At 48.3% G+C, this 19,876-nt stretch overlaps 1 protein-coding gene across 5 annotated transcripts in view; it reads left to right on the top strand.

The window, feature by feature from the left end:
- The first annotated feature begins 214 nt into the window (after nucleotides 1-214).
- Nucleotides 215-19,876, top strand: part of GSG1L (GSG1 like) — a 56,063-nt gene continuing 36,401 nt past the window's right edge. For 3 of the 5 annotated variants that reach the window (XM_038151391.1, XM_038151393.1, XM_038151392.1), the window contains exons 1-2: nucleotides 1,357-1,657; nucleotides 17,640-17,687. In XM_038151391.1, the coding sequence (XP_038007319.1) occupies nucleotides 1,357-1,657; nucleotides 17,640-17,687 (349 nt within the window). Of the gene's footprint in view, nucleotides 1,658-17,639; nucleotides 17,688-19,876 lie in introns of all 5 variants that reach the window. The other 2 variants (XM_038151389.1, XM_038151390.1) reach the window with 2 other exon arrangements.

The raw sequence follows: 19,876 nt of genomic DNA, 5'->3' as shown, positions 1-19,876 counted from the left end.
CAAGGAGTCCAAACTAGGCTGGAAGGAAACCCCATTCAGAAGGCACAAACAGCTTCTTCAGCACAGAAATATGTGTTCATCCACCAAGGGACAGAACTATTGTGTGACAAGTGTGGCCACCTCAGGGCTGGACACAGGGTCCCGTGGGTTGTGCCTCCACCACCCTCAGGTGCTCTGCTCCTCAGGGCACTCAGCACTCAGCAGAGAGCTCTGAGCAATGTGCAGGGGGGTCACAAACTCTACGAGCCAGCTGGACGTCGGGAGAGGACAATGCACTTCTATTTGGAACTGGGATATTGAGTATTAACTGCTCCCTGCTCTCAGCATTGCCATCTGGTGAATAAAGCCCAGGGTTTAGTTCTGCCCGTTAGTTCTGTCTGTCTGCAAAAAGCAGGACCTACAAAATTTCCTCCAGATCCACTTCAACCAAAACATCTGGAACAGCTGGGTCTGGGAATAAAAGCCTGGGCAAGGGGCTCTGCTTGGTGTTGTGAAAGATGTGGCTTTCACACTTCACACACTTTCAAATCTGAATTCCTCTCGGGCTGCCAGAGCAAGCCTCTGAAGAAAGAGATTTGCACCATTATGCCGAAAGCAGAATCAAGCCCTGGATTTACAACTCTCTAGCACAGAGCAGAAATGCTAAAGTGCCACTCCACCCCTCCTCCTCCTCCTCCTGGACGAATCTCTACCTCGGGGTACACGAAAAATGCCTTTCACAGCTCCGCATAATAATAACATTAATAATAATAATAATAATTCTTTTCGGGACTGAGCCGTGACGCCTCCCCCAGGCCGGCGCGCTGCAGTGGGCTCCGAGCGGTGCCGGGCACGGTGGCAGCGGTGGCAGCGGGTGGCAGCGGGTGGCAGCTGTCCCTGCCTCCTCCTGCCGCACGCTGAGCCGCTCCTGCCCATCCTACGGGAGCGGGGCACAGCGAGCCTGGCAGCCTGCAGGTGTCTCCCGGCGGAGGAGGCTGCGGAGCCCCTCGGGAGGATGCTGCGCGGTGGCCGAGCAGATGTTCACTCGCCTCTGGGGCTCCTCGGCAGGCAGAGCCGCTCCGCTGCCCTCAGCGCGCTGAAGCTCCGCGGCTGCGAGAGACCGGCCCCGCTGCCGCGCCGGCAGCTGCTCCTCTAACCAACAAAGGCAGCGCTTCAAGTGAAGGGGAAGAATGGGAGTGTGGCTGCAGAGCTTCCTTCGCCGCTTCAGCAGCAGATTGGAAGAGGCTGAGAGTTTTGATGCCTGGACAACTGGATTCTGAATCGTGAGAGGCTTTGAAACCCACCCCCCCCTCCCAAATAAAACAAACCCCTTTGACTTCTTCTCTCAGCAGGAGGGGGAGGGAGGGCGGATTTACCATGAAGACAAATCGAAGATGCAGAGCCCTGCTAGCAGTGAGTCTGAATCTGATGGCTCTCCTCTTCTCTACAACAGCTTTTATCACGACCCACTGGTGTGAGGGCACACAGAGGGTCCCCAAGCCGAGCTGTGGGAAAGAGAAGAAGACAAACTGCCTCAACTACGGCGGGAATGAGACTGCAAATGAGACGAACCAGAATGTGGTTCATTACAGCTGGGAGACGGGAGATGACCGCTTCCTTTTCAGGTATTTCCACACTGGGATCTGGTACTCCTGTGAGGAAAATATCAATGCTGCCGGTAAGTATAAACCAACTTCCTCCCAGCCTGTGCTGCTTTGTGTTCGCCTCGGTGTGATAAGCGACGGGCAAGCCGTTCTGCGCCCAACCTTAGAGCAGAGACAGGCAGGGGTTTAACAGTTCTTTGCTGAAAAGCAACCTGTTTCCTGCGGGAGCAGGGATTTGCTTGTTTACCTGCTGGCTGCTGCAGGCTCTGAGCTCTCAGGCGAGGCACGGAGCCCCGGAGCAGCAGCGTGTGCCGCCCGGGCGGGCACTGCAGCCGGGCGGGCTCCCGGAGCGCTCCCCCGGCAGCCTCTGCCATCCCACAGCGATCCACCCAGGACAGCGGGCTGGGGGCAGGGAGACCTCAGAGCTCACGGGTTTTACCAGCTTTTGCCTCTTTTCTGCTCTCCCTGGAGTAAATGACCGCCAGCGAGCCCTCCCTGGAGGGTACGGTTATTGAAGAGAGAAATGCAGTTAAAGGGCTCAACTGGGCACAAGAAAGCTCATTTCTGTTCCCTGCTCAGCCATTTACTTGCTGGGAAGCACTCAAAAAGACATCTCTCCAGCTTATCAGTGCATTCATTTCCTCTGCTGTAGCCTGGCACTTCCCAAGGAATAAAACACTGGAGGGTGGATGGCAGGCAGCTGCCCTGGGACTGATTTGAGTCTCAGCAGATGCAAACTGACAGCCCCCACTCCCAGAGCTGTCTGCTAGAGCTAACATCCACACTCTGCTTTTCAAAGAGCTCTTTTCTAGATTATGTGACTGAAAAAAAAGTTTACAGATGTGACTCAGTGTGAGATGATGGGTTGTGAATACTTGTTCCTCACTGGGCTGTTCCCATCCCATCCCATCCCATCCTGCCTTTGCCCTAGGAGTAGATCAGGGAGTTGGTCCTTCACTGCTGGGAGAGGAGAACAGTTAACCATGGATGTGTTATCTCTCTGAGAACACAGCCCCTCTGGTAATGGGAAGTTTAGGGTAGAATTCTAGTAAAACTGATAGAATTCTCTGTGAGAATGTACTGTTAAATGGGGCAAAGCTGGGGAAGCGCTCCCAGCCTGTTTCATCCCAAGGGGTTGTGTATTCTCTCTCCCTGGTGTTTTTGAGGAGAGTACTTGCAGAATTGGTTGTTTATTAAAACTCAATTCAATGTTAAAAAAGGAAAGTTCATGCACTCCAGCCTTGGGACTGCAACACCTCCAGGCTGAAATGAGAGCACCAAAGCAACACTCTTGATGTGAGAAAGAAAAACAGAGAAAAAAAGCTGATTTGTCTTACTAATTTGGGAATCAGCTTAGGCCACAGCAGCCTGAGTGAGCAGCCTAAGACTCTCTGGCTTTTTGAGCATCTTAGCTGGGGTTGGCACGATCAAGGATGCCCATATTTCTGGCAGATACTGAAATCTTTCCAAGTCCAGATTTATGTGTGAGATAAGTTGTAACTGTGTGACTCTAGCCCACTCAGAAAAGTGAGTTATCTGTGGGAGAAGAGAAACACAGGGATCTATTCTGTACTGGGTAAACAAAGCTGTGCTGTAGTGGGTGATTTCAGGAGAGAGCTGGAAGCCAGCTTTAAAAAGTTATGGTGAAAGCAGGAGAGAAGGGGTTGCTTCTGCCTCCCCACACCCCCACAGCAGATCAGTGAGTGTTTCCTCTTATCTGAAACTCTTCAGTTAGCAGACCAGGAGTGGCCAACCTTTGTAAATAACCCAGGCAGGTACAGGGATGTACTGGCTTAGACAGACAGCTGCCTCTTTCAGATTTACCATATCTTCACCTGGGAAGGACAGGAACAATGTAATGGACACGGGTCTAAATTTGTCCCTAATAGTGCCAACATAAAATACCCGACAGCTCTTCACTCAGACTGATGGGTTTGGAATGCCAGACTGTCAGAGTGTTGTCATGGCCTCTTGCAGCCTGACTGATGATCATTTTATCTGAGCTGCTGGGCCCCGAGGCACCAGCCCCAACCCAGCAGCACAGGGCTGTGCTTACACAGACAGCCCCACTCCACCTCCTTGCGAGGAATCCACCCCAGAGGCTCATCCCCCCTCCTCAGCACACCTGCTGAGCCCAGTCCTGCAGGCATCTCAAATCACACAGTCGTGGGTGTGTGTTTATATTGTAATTAATTGCGTTAATACTGTTAAATAGTGGTGTGTTCAATTAGTCAGTCCCCAGCTCAGATGCACTGTACACTGTCAATAGCATCTTTCTTAAAGCTCTACCAGCAGCACTCTGAAGTGACTGCAGCAGCAGCCTTGCTCCAGGCAAAGCCCCTTCCACAGTCACTCCCAGCCTCACACTTTGTCAGCAGAACATATGGCCAGAGCCCATGGTCAGCTCCATTCCCACAGCTCCCATCCCATCCTGATTCCTCCCTGACTCACTGATGTCTGAATTTAAGCAAAGTGAGAGGAGACCTCATCACAGTCTATAACTTCCTCGTGAGGGGAAGAGGAGGGTCAGGCACTGGTCTCTTCTGTGGCAGGATCCAAGGGAATGGCCTCAAGTTGTGTGAGGGATATTGAGAAAAGGTTCTTCCCCCAGAGGGTGTTTGGGCACTGGAACAGGCTGCCCAGGGCACTGGTCCCAGCACTGAGCCTGCCGGAGTTGCAGGAGTGTCTGCACAGCACCGTCAGGCACAGGGTGGGATTGTTGGGGTGTCTGTGCAGGGCAGGAACTGGATTTGATGATCCCTGTGGGTCCCCTCCCTCTGTGATTCTATGCTGGATCCCACCAGGCACAGGTGAATGCCAGGAACTCTCTGTGTGATTGTGGCACTGCCAAAACTCTCCAGAGCCTCCAAACTTCCACAGCTATGAGCCACATTCTTCCTCCAGCCACCAGGCTTTTGATTTCTCTCTCCTCCAGCCACAGTCAAAACTTTCTGGTCCCTGCACTGGTGCAGCTACAACACAGCAGCTCTTGTAGTGCCAACAGGAGCAGCTCCCAGCAGGCTGGTGCTGCAGGGAACAGCATTCCAGGGCTCCCACTTGGCTGCAGGGGCTGGGACTCAGTCACACCTTAAAATGACATTTAGGCAGCAAGCGAACACATTTTTGAGTGTCTTCTCCTTGCTCCTGTTTATCTGCAATGTGCATTTAGATTCCAGAGGCTGAGGTGCAAGCAGCATGCCATCCACTTTGTGCAGAGCCCAGTGGAGCGTGCCTGCCTCTTGGTGCCAGTTTCTGGTTTCCACTGACAGCTCTAACAGAGATTGAATGCTGTGATTATTTCTGAAATAATTTGTGAATCTAGAGTTTATTTTTATCCAGCATGTCTAGGACAGCTCAAGAATTCAAAAAGCATTTAGTACCTGAGAAATGTAATTGTGAATCCCCTCTGGGAAAAGAGGGACTGGAGCATTTCTATTTCATTGGTGGGGGAGTCCTGTAATTATTTAGCACAGTTTCTGACTCAAAAGTGTGCTGGATCCCAGTCTCGCAGAAAGAGGTTCTCCCTTTCAGAGTGGGTTCAGTGCTTTGGATGCCACACAGGTGGAGGTGCCTTCTGCAGGAGCAACACACCCAGCCTCAGAAGGGGATGGGGATAAAGCTCTGCAGACTGTGCTGCTCATGAGCCCTGGTCTGCCCTCCCAGGCTGCACCTGGGGCCTCCTCCTGGCTGTGAACTCCTTGGCCAGGGCCAGATGTCTCAGAGCCAAGCTCACCAGCTTTGAATTTCTTTTGAAATGTGACTTTGGGCACGTATCTTGTTGCACACACAGTCCAGGTCTGTGCTTGGGCACCTCAACAGTGGTGCACTGACAGCAGCAGTGGTGAACCTGCTGCTGGATGCCATGACTCAAGAACACACACGCCATGAAAAAATTAGCACGTTAAGTAGGCAAGGTGGCATATCAAATTCTAAAGGGGAGTTTGAGAGTAGGAAGTAGTTTGAGTTGCTGGGAAGCAATGAGAAGTCAGCCAGTTTTGCTCACTTGTGTGTTTGCTTTGATGTTAACAGAAAAACCCATGAATTCAGAGCTTGCTTTAGTTGCCAGTGAACAGACAAGCTCAGTATTAACATCCAGAGCCAGAGGGGAAGAGCAGCTGCCCAGCTGCCTTTTAACAGTACTGTCCCATTAAATAAACAAGGATGCTCACCATGCTCCCCAGAAATCAGGAGAGCAGGAATGGGTATGCTTGGCTCGTTTTGTGGGTTTGGATTGAATTTTTTGGAGGGCAAGGGGCCTGCAGCCCTTTGTGAGCTCTATGCCACCTATTACTCCTGAAGGAGGAAATGGGAGAGTGGAATTCAGATTGGATGTAAATATCAAAATGGGTCAGAGGTGCGGGCTCTGAATGTGCCCTGAGGAGGAGCCAGAGAGGGAGAGGGGTTTCTCCTGCAGAAATGAGTAAATCTGGGCCAGAAACACCAGAAGTTGCCCTAGCCTTTCCCAGCTGCAGAGTGGGTCTGCAACACCTCTGTCCCCCGCCCCGGTGATAATCACACATGACAGTGACTCACCACAGGTGGCTGCCCAGAGAGGGGCTGGCGAGAAGCACCTTGTGAGCATATAATTAAAAGCAAGAGGACTTGGGAATTCTTGCTGGATTATGAGAAATACAATATAATTGGCATGACTGAAACCTGGCAGGTTTATTCGCATGACTGGAATGTAAAAATTGCTGGTTATAAATTGTTAGGAAGGAAAGAGCGGTAAAAGGAATGGAGGAGGTAGAGCTCTGTATTAAAGATAAAATTTCCAATGCTAGAGGAACTGAACCCAGGGGGCTAGGATAATCTCCATCTGAGGGTGTTGAAATAATTGGTACATGAAAATGAAGGTTTAGAAGAACCTGTACATCACTATTTTAAAGAAAAGCGGAAAAAAAAATGTACAGGCCACTTGACCCAGGGATTGTAGGACAGTTTGCTGAGAAAGCACTCATTGCATGGCAACAAATAGGTTTTATCAAAGGTATGGGTTTATTAAAGGTAAATCATTTACCAAGATGAATCACTTCTCAGACAAGGGTAATGGATTAGATCTAGTCTCTGTGGATTGCAAAAAAAAAAAAAAAAAAATTGGTGGAATGTCCCAGTGAAAATTCTTTCCAGAAGAGCTGCAGAGAGTGGGGAGGATGGTAAGAACAGAGGGAGAGGCAGGCAGGCTCCACACTGGAGAGCCCTGAAGAGCCTGAGCTCCAGGCTGGACAGAAGGCCCAGGGCACGGAGATGTCCCATTGGTGGGGATCAAGTGACAATGACAGAGCTCAGACAACACACACCACTGACTGCTTCCATGATTCCAGAACATAAAGTCATAACAGACAAAAATAAGTACTCCTTCCTGAAGAGCTCCCTGCCAGGGAATGTTGAGAAGGGCAAAACTGGGAATTGCATGGATCCAGAGAGCAAACCTGCATTCCTGTTACTGACAGGATGATTTTAGAGCAATCCCCAGACTGTTGCTGCAGTACTGGTGTGACAAGGGGAGTACAGGAGCAGAATCACCCTGTGCCCACCCCTTTGTTCTTCCCTAAATATCTGCCAGTGGAGACAACACAAAGACAGTGGAGCAGGGAGACCTTTTGCATCAACCTGTGTTGCAGATTTACTTTATTGATTATCATTGGGATAAATAAATTGTAAACTGACTAAAGAACAGTCTTACAAGGAGACTGTGGCAAGCAATATAAAAGGGAGAATTATCCCAATGGAGACCAGATGTTTCTAGTTGTCCTCAAATTTGCTTCTGGGATTGATTCTGTTATTGCTGGGATTAGCAATCTAGGAAAAAAAAAAAAAAAAGAGCTAAGGATACAATTTGTGTCATCTAAAAAAATAAAGGTGAGATGAATCCTGCAGCCAGCCCGTGGCCATCAGCGAACGTAGGTGTCTGTGCCCAGACTGATCAACATCCTCATCACAGGGGAGAGCAGGGAGCACTCCTTGGGAGGTTACACTGCTCCTCCTGTGGGATCAAATGAGCCCTGGGATTATGTGTTTGCCTCACTGGCCAAAAGAGAATCTGTCTAAGACCTTGCAATTCCCAACACAGAAGTTTTAATTTGAAGAGAATAATCCTGCTTTGAATGTGCCTCTTACGTACATGCCACGCAAAATCTGGGAATATTGGCATTACAGAGGAGAGATTTTTCTGCAGAACTGAAAATGTGAGCTGGCCTGATAGAGTTGTAAGAGCAGCATTACATTTTAAAGAAGGTTAAAAGCACCAGATGCCGAGGCCTAAAGCTCTGTGAGGTCACAGGTAGGTGCCAATTGCAGGGGGAAGAGAAGAGTTGGGGGCCAGTATTTGTCTGTGGGAGGCTGGGAGCTGCCAAGTGCTGTGGCATAAAAAAGAGGTTTTTCTAGGGAAAAATCAGCACCACAGGAAACACCAGTGTGTTTTGTAAACCCCATGGTGCTTGGGTAGGGTAAGAAAAAGGGGAGGTGAAATAAGTGCAGTGGGATCTCCAAGGTAGTCAAGGAAAAGAGAATCTCCTTCAAGAAAAGAAAACTGGTGTTCTGTGGTGTACCAGACTGAAGAGCTAGAGGGGACGTAGTGATACTTTACACATGCATGGAGAAAGAAAATAAAATTACTTAAATAATTCATAATTGAGGGGGAAAAGTGACAATCCAAGGACAGGTTCCCGCAGAGTGTGTCTGGACCTCACCTCCACAGAGGGCAGTGTGAGCAAAGGAAACCCATGGGCTGAAATGGAGCCTTCCAAAGCACCAGGAAGAACTGCAGGAGAGGAGTGTTTCTGGCATGAGGAAGCTTGGAGTGAGTCCTGCATCGCTGATGTGTTGATGTTTTAGGAGGTCTGGGAGGAGCCCTCTTGCCTCCCTGGCTCCCACGGTGCCTGCTCCGTGACATCCCTGCCCCGGGGGGGCTGCTGGGCACCAGTGGGAGCCAAGGGAAAAAATAGCTGCTGACTGGGTTCCCATCACGTTTTCTGGAGGCTTTAATGCCTTCTCAATCTAAAGCAGCAGAAATTGGCTCCAGGTGGAGGCAGTGTGTGGGGAGGCTGCTCTGCCACTGCTGACATTATTACAGCTGCTCAGGATCTAATTGGTATGGCTGCTCATGCACTGAACATTAAACTGATGATCTAATTTGGGATCAGAAGGGAAATCTCCCTCAGGCTAGATATCAGGGAGAGTAACAAATTCTTGCCTTCCTTTACAGCATGGGAAGGATCCATTGCAGAAAAGCACTTGTGAACTCCTTCTAACAAATCCCTGGTATTTTGCTTTCAGGATGAGACAGGTCTGGCCATAGGAATGTACAGATTTATTCGTGTTCCTCACAAGAACTCTTGCTCCCTTCCTGTGGTACATGATAGCTGTGATTTCTGGGGTGGTGATTGCTTTACTGCAGACATTCAGGTTTTTATAGCATGTTGGGGGTATTTTGTGTCTGTGCTGCTCTGGGAGTTTTGGATTTTAGGTCCTCCTGATCCTGCTGGGCAGACTAGCTGTGTGAACATCTATCATCCATAAAACATGGGCATAAAGTCCCTGCAGGCTGAGCCTCATAACAGAGCAAAGTAAGGGACCAGGCAGCTAACTACTCCTTATTAGATATGTTACTGTTCCTCATGAGTGTTTGGATGTGTCTGTTCTCAGCCATTTAACCCAGTAGCCTTAAAGGAAGTATCTGAGGAGTTCTGGTGGCTCCTTGTAAATGGGATAAACTTCAAAGTGCTAGAAGATTAACACACAGGTCCCAGATTTCAAAGGGAACTGAGATGCCTTACCCCAGTGTCAGTGCAAAATATGAACAGATGATTTCAGGGCTGAGGAAATATAAAAGGGATGGAAGATCAATGACTGTGGTATTTCTGTGGGTTTTAAATTACACCAGACTCAATCCTGATGTTAAAACTTTCCTTATGTGGGGTTAGGAGAACTGGCTGACTGGCAGATCTGACAATTGGGATGTACAGTTTGTTGTGGTTTAACAGCTGATAATTAAGTGCTGCTCAGCCCCTCACTCACTCCTGCCCCAAAGGGCTGGGGGGGAGAGCCAGAGAAAGGCAACACCAGTGGGTTGAGATAAGAACAGCTTAATAAATAAAATACAACAACAACAAGTAATAAAAATAGAGAAAAGGGGAGAGAGAGTACTAAAACCCCCCCAAAGGTGTTGCACAGTGCAGCTGCTCACTGCTGCCCAGCCCAGCCCAAAGCAGTGACTGGCAGCTCCCAGTGAACTCTGCCCAATTGACACACTGAGCATCACATTCTAAGGACTGGAATATTCCCCTGGCCAGCTCGGGTCAGCTGTCCTGGCCATGCCCCTCCTGCTTTTCGTGCTCCTCCTCAGTGGCAGAGCATGAGGCACTGCAAAGCCCTTGATTTGGGCAAGCCCTGCTCAGCAACACCCAAAGCACCTCTGTGTTATCAGCACTGTTCTCATCCTAAACCCAACACTCAGCCCTGTACCTGCTGCAGGAACCAAATTGACTCCATCCGTGTTGAAAGCGGGATGGCAGGGAATAGGGCTGCTGAAACCAGCACCCTCTGTTAGTCACAAATTGGTGTGACATCAGTGTTCTTGTTGCTAAACCAAAAGGCAGTATCAACCTTTGTTGATCTAGCTTAGGAAGGAATACAAAAGCCAGTGAGCAATAAGAAGCAGATGTAATTACCATGGAATGACATGGCTTGTTTCTACATGTTTCCAGTCACAGGAAAACAAGATCCACTTGCCTGTGTTCCACCTTCCATTTGGCTACAAAAAGGACTCAAACCATGCTCACAATGTGGAAAATCAGTAGAGAAGTAGAGACATTTCACCGTGCTAAGACTCACTAGGTTTGGAGAGACCAAAAAACCTCATCATGCAGCGTGATTTCAGTGTGCATCACCCAGGCAGACAAAAAACACTAATGAGAATTTGTCTCAAAGATATTGGGTACATGCTTGGGGAGAAGGTTCCCAAGAGGAAATGCAAGCACTTTTTTCACTTGATTTCAAAAACTGGATATTCATTTCCAGAGTGCTACAGTTCACTTCCTTTAAAAGTCATGGAGAAAAGGTTAAAGTTACCTGTTTCCATACCCCAAGCCAGGGGCTTCTGCCTGGAAAAACAGGACACCTCAACCCAAAGAGCAGCCAGGGCAGGCACAGGAGTGGGAGAAGGAAAGACTTCATACAGTGAGGGACATACAGCAGCTGCATCCTCTGTGAAGAGCATTGGGGTTTGTCTTTCCCAGTTTTCTGGGTGTCTCAGAGATCCTGGACTGCCAATATCTAGTTTACTTTGGCATACATATTTAAACTGGCTCAGGGTCAGCACAGTGTGTCACCTCTGGGATGAGCAGGTGAAACCCTCCCCTTCCCATTCTACAGCTTCAAGTGCTTAAATCAACTCAGAGCTCCTTGATTTAATGAAGTCAGCTCTAATTTGACACCAAAATCATTGAAAACCTCTCTCAGCACTGCTGTTCCCCCGATTTTCACAATCACTTGGAAACCCAAACTCTTTCCCAGCTCTCCAAATGATGGATGTGTGTACACATCCTCCAGGTCTTACCAAGATAATCAGCTGAATCTTGTGACTTGGCTGGCTTTCAATTAGACATGATTTGAGAGCAGCCCGTGGAGATGTTTGCTTTGAGATGCTGGGGAAGATTTTTCACATCAGGGAGAGTTGCAGCCTGGAAGAAGCAGTTGCCATGGCATAGTCCCAGGCAGCAGCACCAGCATTCCCAGCTCTGCCCACACTCCCTGCCCTGCACAGCCCTTCCCTGCTCCAACCCCCCAGGAGGGAACCCCACCGTGGGAATGGGACCTCTGGGGTAAAATTAGCACCTTTCCTTTGGGAATGTGCAAACTGAGGAGAAGTGCACGCCTGAAATGGAAAAGTGGGAAGCTTTGCATTTTCCCACTTGGAGACGTAGGAAGTTGGAAGGGGTTGGGTTTGCTGAAGAACAGCAGCACAACATTCAGGTTTAAAAGCAAACCCAAAGGCAATACAGGCTGTGAGTAATCCCTGAGAAATTGGGCAAATTCTCCAGATATTCAGAGGTAGAAGAAACGTTGATGGGCAGCAGCAATGAGTGGCAGCTGTCAGAGGAAGAGAAAATAATTATCTGCATAGTTCAAGAGATATTTTTGTGCAATTCTGTGTGAGCTTGTTTATTTTCCAGAAGAAAATATGACTCCAGCAAAATCAACAGGGTCAACTGGAAAATGTTGATTTTACTGATTAACACTCAATTTTTCGTTAGGGAAAAAAATCAATTAAGTGCTCTGAGATGACTTTAAATAAAGTTTGAATATTTCAGTTGGTAATTAACCTGATATAACTCAGTTTGAGAGAGCCTATTAACCTGTATTTTCCCTCATGCAGCACATTTTTTCACTGAAGTTGTGTTGGAGTCCTCAGCCTCGTCTAGGCTGAGATCCCTTGAGGGTTATATCTTTTTTTAGACAAATACAATGATTTTACTCTCAGTAGATGATGTGGGATCTCATCAGAATCACATGACTCCAGATATAATTGGAGAGATAAAGATGTGTTAGGCCCTAGTGGGAAAAAGGGGACCTTGTCTGTCGTAGGCTGGGAGCCAGGGTGTTACTAAAAGGGAATGTTGTTTAAAAGAAATTTAATCATTTAAATTTCCATCATAACTGCACTTTTGAACTTGTAAAATTTTATGCAGAGTAAGTGGATGCAGACAGCTTTTCTTTCTTCTTCTTTTTTTTGCGAGATGAAAAGCAGAGTTATAACAGAGTTCAGCCAGAACTACCACATTTCTTTTAAGTCAATTTATTTAACTTGAATATTTTCAAACCGTGTCATTGCAAGACATACAAAGTAGGATTTTTCAGGGTTGTTTTTATTTTGCTGCTGTCATTACTAATCAGGCATTTACCCCGGCTCAGAGAGGAAAGCACTCGGGAATGCAGGACCAATAAGTAGGACCCAGAACATCAAATGCTGCTCTTTGCTATGACAGCAGCCATGTTAGAAACAGAATATTGTCTTGAAGGGCTTTTTTTGGTGTTTTTTTTGGCCCTCTTGCTCATTTCCAGTCTAAACCACCAAGCTCCTGGCCTGTGTGACATCCTGAGGACAGGAGCAAACAAGCCACACCTTTTAGGTGGAAGAAGTAGAACGTGGCTCTCCCAGAGGCTTAAAGGCAGAGAGCACACAGGGCTTGGATGCACATCTGTGTGCTGGAGTTCAGACCCAATTTCTGTGCACCCAGACCTGCTTTCAGCTGCCCTATGCAGCTCTCTAATTCCACAGGCCCGGGAGGAATTCCAAGCTGGAAGCCCCAGCCAGGCACGTGTGAAGTACCCACAAGGTGGGCAGGGCAGAGGAGGGCCCTGGAGCCAGCAAACCGTGGGACCTGATGGTTCTTTGGGACCTGTTTGTCTCGATTTTCTGGCAGGATTGAACTTGAGGGAACTTGGGCTTTCTTTAAGCTAGAGAGGAGCTGAACTCTGAGCTCTGCCTTGGTGTGGGGATTTGCCTGCAGCAGAGTCCCAGCTGGCCCTGTGTGTGTGACGCTGACCCGTCAGTGGGGCAGCTGATGGAGCTCCTCCACTTCGTGTGGAAAGGGAGGTGTCTGGGGACGCCCCCAGCAGCCATGGGTGACCCCTGCACCCTGTGCAGCTCTTGCCAGCAGTGCCTCCTCCCCTCCCTGCTCTCTCCAGCTCACCCTGCCCCAGGTACAGCTCTGCCCCAGCGGGCCTGCCCTGCACAGCCTTCTGCTTCCTCCTCCAAGGGTCTGACGTTGCACACAGGAGGCAGTTTCCATCATGAGAAAGAGGACAGGCTTGGAAAGGTTGGCAGCTCGGACTCCCCAGCCTGTTGAGAGCAAGGAGGAGGAGAAGGAGTATGGCCTCATGCTGCAGGCAAGACACAGAGATCATCTCCTGATACTGCCACAACTTCCTCTGTGTCCCTGGCACTGATGGATCAGATCCACACCTTCCTCTGTTCCCTGAGACCACACAGCAGCCCAAAGCTGAGCTTTCTTCAGCACACACTGCCCTGGAGCTGGAAAGCATTCGCCCTGCAGAGCTCAGGGAGCTTCCCCAGCTACGTGGGATGGGAGGTCCCAGAGAGTTTGTCTGAGAGGATGCTGAGCGTGATCCCAGGAAGCTTAAAGAAGTCCCAGGGAATCCTTTTTCCTTCACCTGTTCGCTGCTGGGCCCTTTCCATCCGGGCTGGGCGCACACACACACACATGTGCAAGCCTGGCACTGATGTCTCTGACCACACAGACCCTCAGACAGGGCTGTGCCTTCATCAGCACCCACAGAAACATCTCCCCAGGACCAAACTCACTCCTCTTCCTCTTCTGCCTGTCCAGCTCTGCAGATCCTGCTGGAACACCTCCACTCTTCCCACTGCAGATGCATGGGGACATCCCCTGGTGGTCCCACAGATATTTTCATGGGCTCTGCATCTATTACCCACACAGCCTCAAGACTCTGCCCCACGCACCAGCTCAGTCTTTCCAGATGTATCTCCTCCCACTCTCTGCCTGCTCCAGTTTGAAGTTCCCCAGCAAGTTACAAATACTCATAGGCATGCACATATACAGAATTAGATTAATTAATTGGGATTAATTAGCCACAGATAAACTTTGGACTCTTGCTATCTCCCAGTCCTGCAGATCCCTGTGAATGTCCCTTCCTTGGGAAGGCCAGCAGAGGCACAGCAGAGCCCCTGCAGGGTCAGTGTGATTAGGAGGAATGTGTTTGCAAGGTGATGTTTCTCCCTCACCCTTGGGAAGCCACAGAAGAAGCTGGTGCCAAGTGCTTTGCCCATGGCTGCTCAGGTGCTGGTCAGCCCTCTCAGCTCAGCCTCCAGCAGCTCCCTGTCACTGCTGAGCTCCACAGACCCCATGTGCACTGCCTGTGGCCACTGCTCCTGTGTGGAAGTGCAGAGGATTCCAGACAGATCCCACCTCTTCTTTCTGCTTGAGTGAAGAGCAGGACAGGTCACTCCTTGGCTTTCTTCCCTGTCAGGATCACAGCCACACACAGGGGAAGGCAGAGCTCTCAGGGGATGAATCCCAGAGACTCTTGTTGCTGCTCTGAACAGTCTTTTCTGTATTCTCCAAAGACTCTCCAGGAGCCTGGTTAGGGGGAGAAGATGCATCTGGAAAAGGACAGCACAGCAGGATAAACTCTGCCAAGTCTAAAATTAAACTTAAGAGGGCTTAAGAGATCAGTTATACAAGATACCCAAAAATAACTTAGAATAAATCCTGAGAGGAACAGTGAAAGCACTGCTGACATCTTCAGTTCTCAGCGAGATGCATGTCTGCATGTGCAAGTGTGACTGTGCTTTATAAATACCACCAGTGGCTACCATTGAAAATGGAAGAGGGTTTTCCAGTGCTCCAGCAGCAGCAGCAACAAAGGGAAGAGTCAGGAACTGCTTGTGCAGCTCCTACCATGACCTTCAGCAGCAAGCCAGGCATTGAAAGTGAGGTGACCTCAGGCTCTTCTCTCTCCAGCCATTCTTTTTGCTATGGCTCCTAAAGGACTTTTTCTGGACACTCCAGCACTTCCTGTCCATGTTATTTAAACTGAAGGCCTCACCACAGGGAGAGATGGTGTTCTGGGCAAGCTGAGTTTGAGGGAGGGAGAGGATGCTCATTCCTGCCAGCAGCCTGTGACCGCCCTCTCCTCTGTCCTGCAGCCAAACACTGGTAACTCAGAGGCTCTGTCCCCTGCCAGGTGGCTGAAAGGCACCACCAGCTCTCAGAGCAGCCTGTGCAGTTCCTCCAGTAGCAAAGGCCATTCCCCTTTGCCTTTCTTGGGATAACATTCTGGAGAGCCAGGTATTTGTTAAAGGTTTCCAGTAATATGGCTTTGGATTCACTGTAACACAAGTGAGGGATGATCAGTGAGAGACAGCTTGAAGTCAAGTTCAAATAAAATTGTGATAAAAGTAATAACTTATATCTGACAAAAAAAAACCCCACAAAAACCAGAGCCAAACCATAGATCCATATGGCTAGAATGAAAAATCCTGCTTAATCTGCTTAGATCAAGTACAAATCTAGAGGTCACTCTCCCTATATTCCCTTGATTTTGTGTCAATAAAATTCCTGAAAAACCTCATGCCCTAAAACTCAGAGGCTCTGCATGAGAATGTTTTCTACTTACACCTTAGTATCTTTCATAGTCCACTTACTTACCTGGATTTCTTGGTCAGGAACCTAAAGTAAAGAACCTGGGGGAGCTGGGCTTGTTCATGTTCCTACAAGCAGACAAAGGATGAGTGCATTGATACCAGAGCAGCTACAGAAGTTTGGATTTGGTATAAGAAAACACTTCTTCAGAAGTGGACCAGAGTGGGAAAAACATCTCTTAGTGGCATCTCTGTGTCACTAAGGGATGGGTGTTACCATCCTTGAAGCATTTTCAGAATTTGGGCGGGAGAATCATGTCCTGCTCTGAGCAGGAAATGTGCAGGGCTGGTAATTTCTGTGATCCAGCAGTCATCTTTCCATCTGTCTGCCCCAAAACTGACTGGCACTTCTTCTGCCCAGACACAGCCTGCCCTGCCCACCCCTCTGGAAACAGAGATGGGGCTTTGGCAAGCCAAGTATCACTTCCTTTTCTTGGCTGTCCTCTGGACTCACAGAGTACAGATCCTTCCCCTGGACCTATCAAAATGTGCATGTCAGTGTCAAGTGAACCTTTTCTTTTATAGCTGCTTAGACAATGGACTATTTACACATCACCTCTCAGTGTATTTAACATGGACTTAAAACTGCAAGAAGTAAATAAAAAGTAGCAATAATAGCATTAAAATAATAGATTCTCATGTCAGCACAGCTATCATTTGAATGATTGCCTTTATCTCAATCTTGCCAGCAAAGACACCAGAAGGGTGAACATTTTATATTGCTTTTTATGTATACTAAATTGCAAATAGGAAAAAAATACACTGACTTCACCACCACTGTGGCATTTCACTGTTTATTCTTTTTTAATGGCTCACCTTTCCTAAATTAGTCTTTTGAACATTGTAATTAAAAATGAGCAAAGCTAATTAAAAAAAAAAAAAAAAAAAAAAACCAACAGCCTAGTCCTATAACTGCCTTTGCATCAATTAAAGCCTTAAAGGGCAAAATGGACTTTATTGCATGACCTCTGGCAGATGTGCCAGCACACCTTGGAGCACATCATATCAAAAGGAACACGTACCCTTGGTGGGGGGATGCAGGCAGAAGAATTATTTGATCATCTTTGGTTACCTGAAGAAGTAAAAAGAAAGGTCAAAGCAGCCACCCTAAGATACATTTCCTGTTCAGAAACTCCTCAAGAATTCCTGCAAGGCCAAAGGTGGTGTCCTAGACAGAGAGGATTTGATTTACAATGGAGCACAGGCAGGGGCAGAGGGTGTGATGCTCAGAGCAAGGCATTTGCCTGCATTTGAAACAATTTTTTAAACATTTTTACATTTCCTTAGCTTCTTTGTGCTTCAGGTTTTGTCTCAGTCGTGTGTCACATCTGTGTATGGAGAGGTCTGTGCCCGTGGCAGTGCCCCAGCACTGGGAGCTTTGCTCTCGCTGGGTGGGGCACAGGCATTGTCTGCTGATGAGAAGCATGGCAAAAGTGTGGGTGAGAGAGGCCCATGCCCTGCCAGTGCCACCTGCTGAGGTGTTTGTCCCTGTGTCCCCCTAGCCAGAGTCCTCCTGCCCCTGGGAAGAGCATCACTGGCCCAGCAGGGGCTCAGCCAGCAAGGAAGGATTCCCTGCACTGCCTGTAACCCTCACTCCTGATCCAGGGGCTGCAGTGCCAAGGGAAGTCCAGCCCCTGGGCACAGGGATGGATTCCCTGCACTGCCTGTAACCCTCACTCCTGATCCAGGGGCTGCAGTGCCAAGGGAAGTCCAGCCCTTGGGCACAGGGATGCATCTGTCCCCAGTGTGAGACAGCCCCGAGGTCCTGGAGAGACTGGGGTGGGAGGGAGGGCAGGAAGCCCAGGCACAGAGAGGAGGCAGAGCAACACCAACCCACTTCTGTCTCCTAAAATAATCCTTTTCTTTTAAAGGTGAAAAATGTCGAAGTTTTATTGACCTTGCCCCGGCTTCTGAAAAAGGTAAGAGCACACAGCCAAGGCTTCTTCCTCCCATCATACAGATTGCATCAGTGTTGTGTCTGGTGGGAGCTGAGTGCCAGGGGGAGCAGGATCCCCCAGCACACAGGGACCCACGTGTCATCCACGTTACACACAGCCAGCTGGAACCAGCACCAGGCTTTGTGACAGCTGTTTGCTCACTCTGTGCAGGTCTGTCATTTATTTGATCTTAACTCAGATGGCTTTTTTCAAGAAAAATATTTATTTATATTGTAAGACAGACATTTCCCTTATTCCTCCAGTGAGGAAGGGAATGCTGCATGGTCTCCTCAGGCCATGAAGACTTGTATGGTCAGAAAAATACAGTCTCAGTAGCAAAATATCTCTTTGTGAGAAGGAATAATCCAGATCCTTCTTTGGTTGGTTTACCCTTGTGAAAATTCATATATTCAAGTGCACAGAAGCAGGTTACAACCATTTTCCTCACCCTGGTATTGAAGTTTAATTGATTATTGAGATTTCTTTCATTTTCAGAAGTATTTTACCCTACTTTTGAAAATCTGTAAGGGGAAATAAATGCTCAATAGAACTCAATTAAAGTGAACTGAGCCCATCCTGGTCCCAGCTGATGAGATGCCCCATCTATTTTGTCAGATCACTTGAGACAATCCCAAAACCTTTTGGGCACAGGGTGCCTTCCTCAGGCTTGGTGGAGCAGCAGTAAGTGGTGTAAGGAACAATTTCCCTTCATTTGCCTGAATTGCTGATCCACTGGAAAACGGGAAGAAAGGCAATTACTGCTAATAAAGCAGGGGGATATTGCAGGGAGAGAAACAGGCACAGAGCCTCTGTGAAATTCATTGTAAGCAAACCCAAATAAATTATGCACATAAGGGAAGAACAAGCCTGGGATTAGTGTCGCTAATGGGCTCCCAGTTAAATCTCACACACACAAATGGGACCTTGGGGCACAAAGGCTCTTACAAAACCAGCAGCTCAACACTCAGCAGCCACCAGAAAACAAACTCTGTGATAGAAAACATGATAAAAGGACTCAGTGATGCCTTTTTGGGCTATCTAAAAACAGAGGGCAGACAAAATTAAAGGAATTAAAAGCAGTTCTATTTAGTGAAGAGCCTTCAGGTGCATTTCGGGCAGATGAAGCCCCCCGGGGGCTGCACCCAAAATGGATGAAGGGTCACAGATTTTCACACTTTTATAAGCTTGGTCCATTTGCATATTGGGGGTTAATCTTCCAATAACAGTTTCAGGTAATGAAGTCATTTACCCCAAGTTTGCTCCCCCAGCTCACTTTTGTTTCCATCTCTCTGGCCTGAGGCAGTGAGGAGTCCTTGACTCCCAGGCCTGCAGAGGAATTGTTGTGTCTGCCCAAAATGGGGAAGCAGCAGCTGACACTGTACATGGAGTTTAGAGTTATTCACTGAAAACTGCAGGATGACAAATACATGGAAAATATAAAAGCTGAAATCCTAAGGTGTTATCAGGAGCAGGGCAGAGAGCCACAGAGCTGAAAGCTGCACTCTTCTGTAATACACTGGGGTACTTCGTGCTTTTTAGTGCAGCTCCCAGAACAGCAGCGAGGATCTCAAAGTTCCAGAAAGTTCTGTCCAAGGATGGGAGTAGGACTGGTCCTGAAGGAGCTGGAATGGACAGGGACAGGGCTGGGAGAGGAGCTGGGGAAGGGAATCTCCCTGCCCTCTCATGCCAGGGCTGTAGGCACACCGAGCCCTTCCAGCAGACAGACCAGAGCTGGCACAAGGTGCCTGCTCTAAAGGCACTGGGGTGGTTTTCTGCTTTGTCCCCTTTCTCTGGAACTTCATTATGGTGCAGAATGCTTGGTGGCATCACCCACACACTTTCCAAAACAGCATTTAGTGCTTTACTTTCAGGATTTCTTTTGGTTGTGTGAAATGCTGTCAGCATTTTTTTTTCCAGGAGAATTTTAGAGTTGCTGCATGATGTCAGTGCATATTTCTAGATGATTCTGTTTTTCTTTTTTGATGAAGGAAGGCTCTTTCTGTGTAGTGTTATAAAGAAAATTCTATCTATTTCAGAAGACTTTCCATGGAGTTGTAAGGCATATTGACAGAAAGAGAGGGGAATGCTTTGTCAGAGATGGAAAGTGCTGACCATCAGACTCATAAACAAAACCAGGATAAATTCCACAACTGTACATCAAGCTGGACACT

This window comes from Motacilla alba, chromosome 14 (assembly GCF_015832195.1).
Source record: "Motacilla alba alba isolate MOTALB_02 chromosome 14, Motacilla_alba_V1.0_pri, whole genome shotgun sequence".
Classification (NCBI taxonomy): domain Eukaryota; kingdom Metazoa; phylum Chordata; class Aves; order Passeriformes; family Motacillidae; genus Motacilla; species Motacilla alba.
This window is presented reverse-complemented; position numbering and strand designations above follow the sequence as displayed.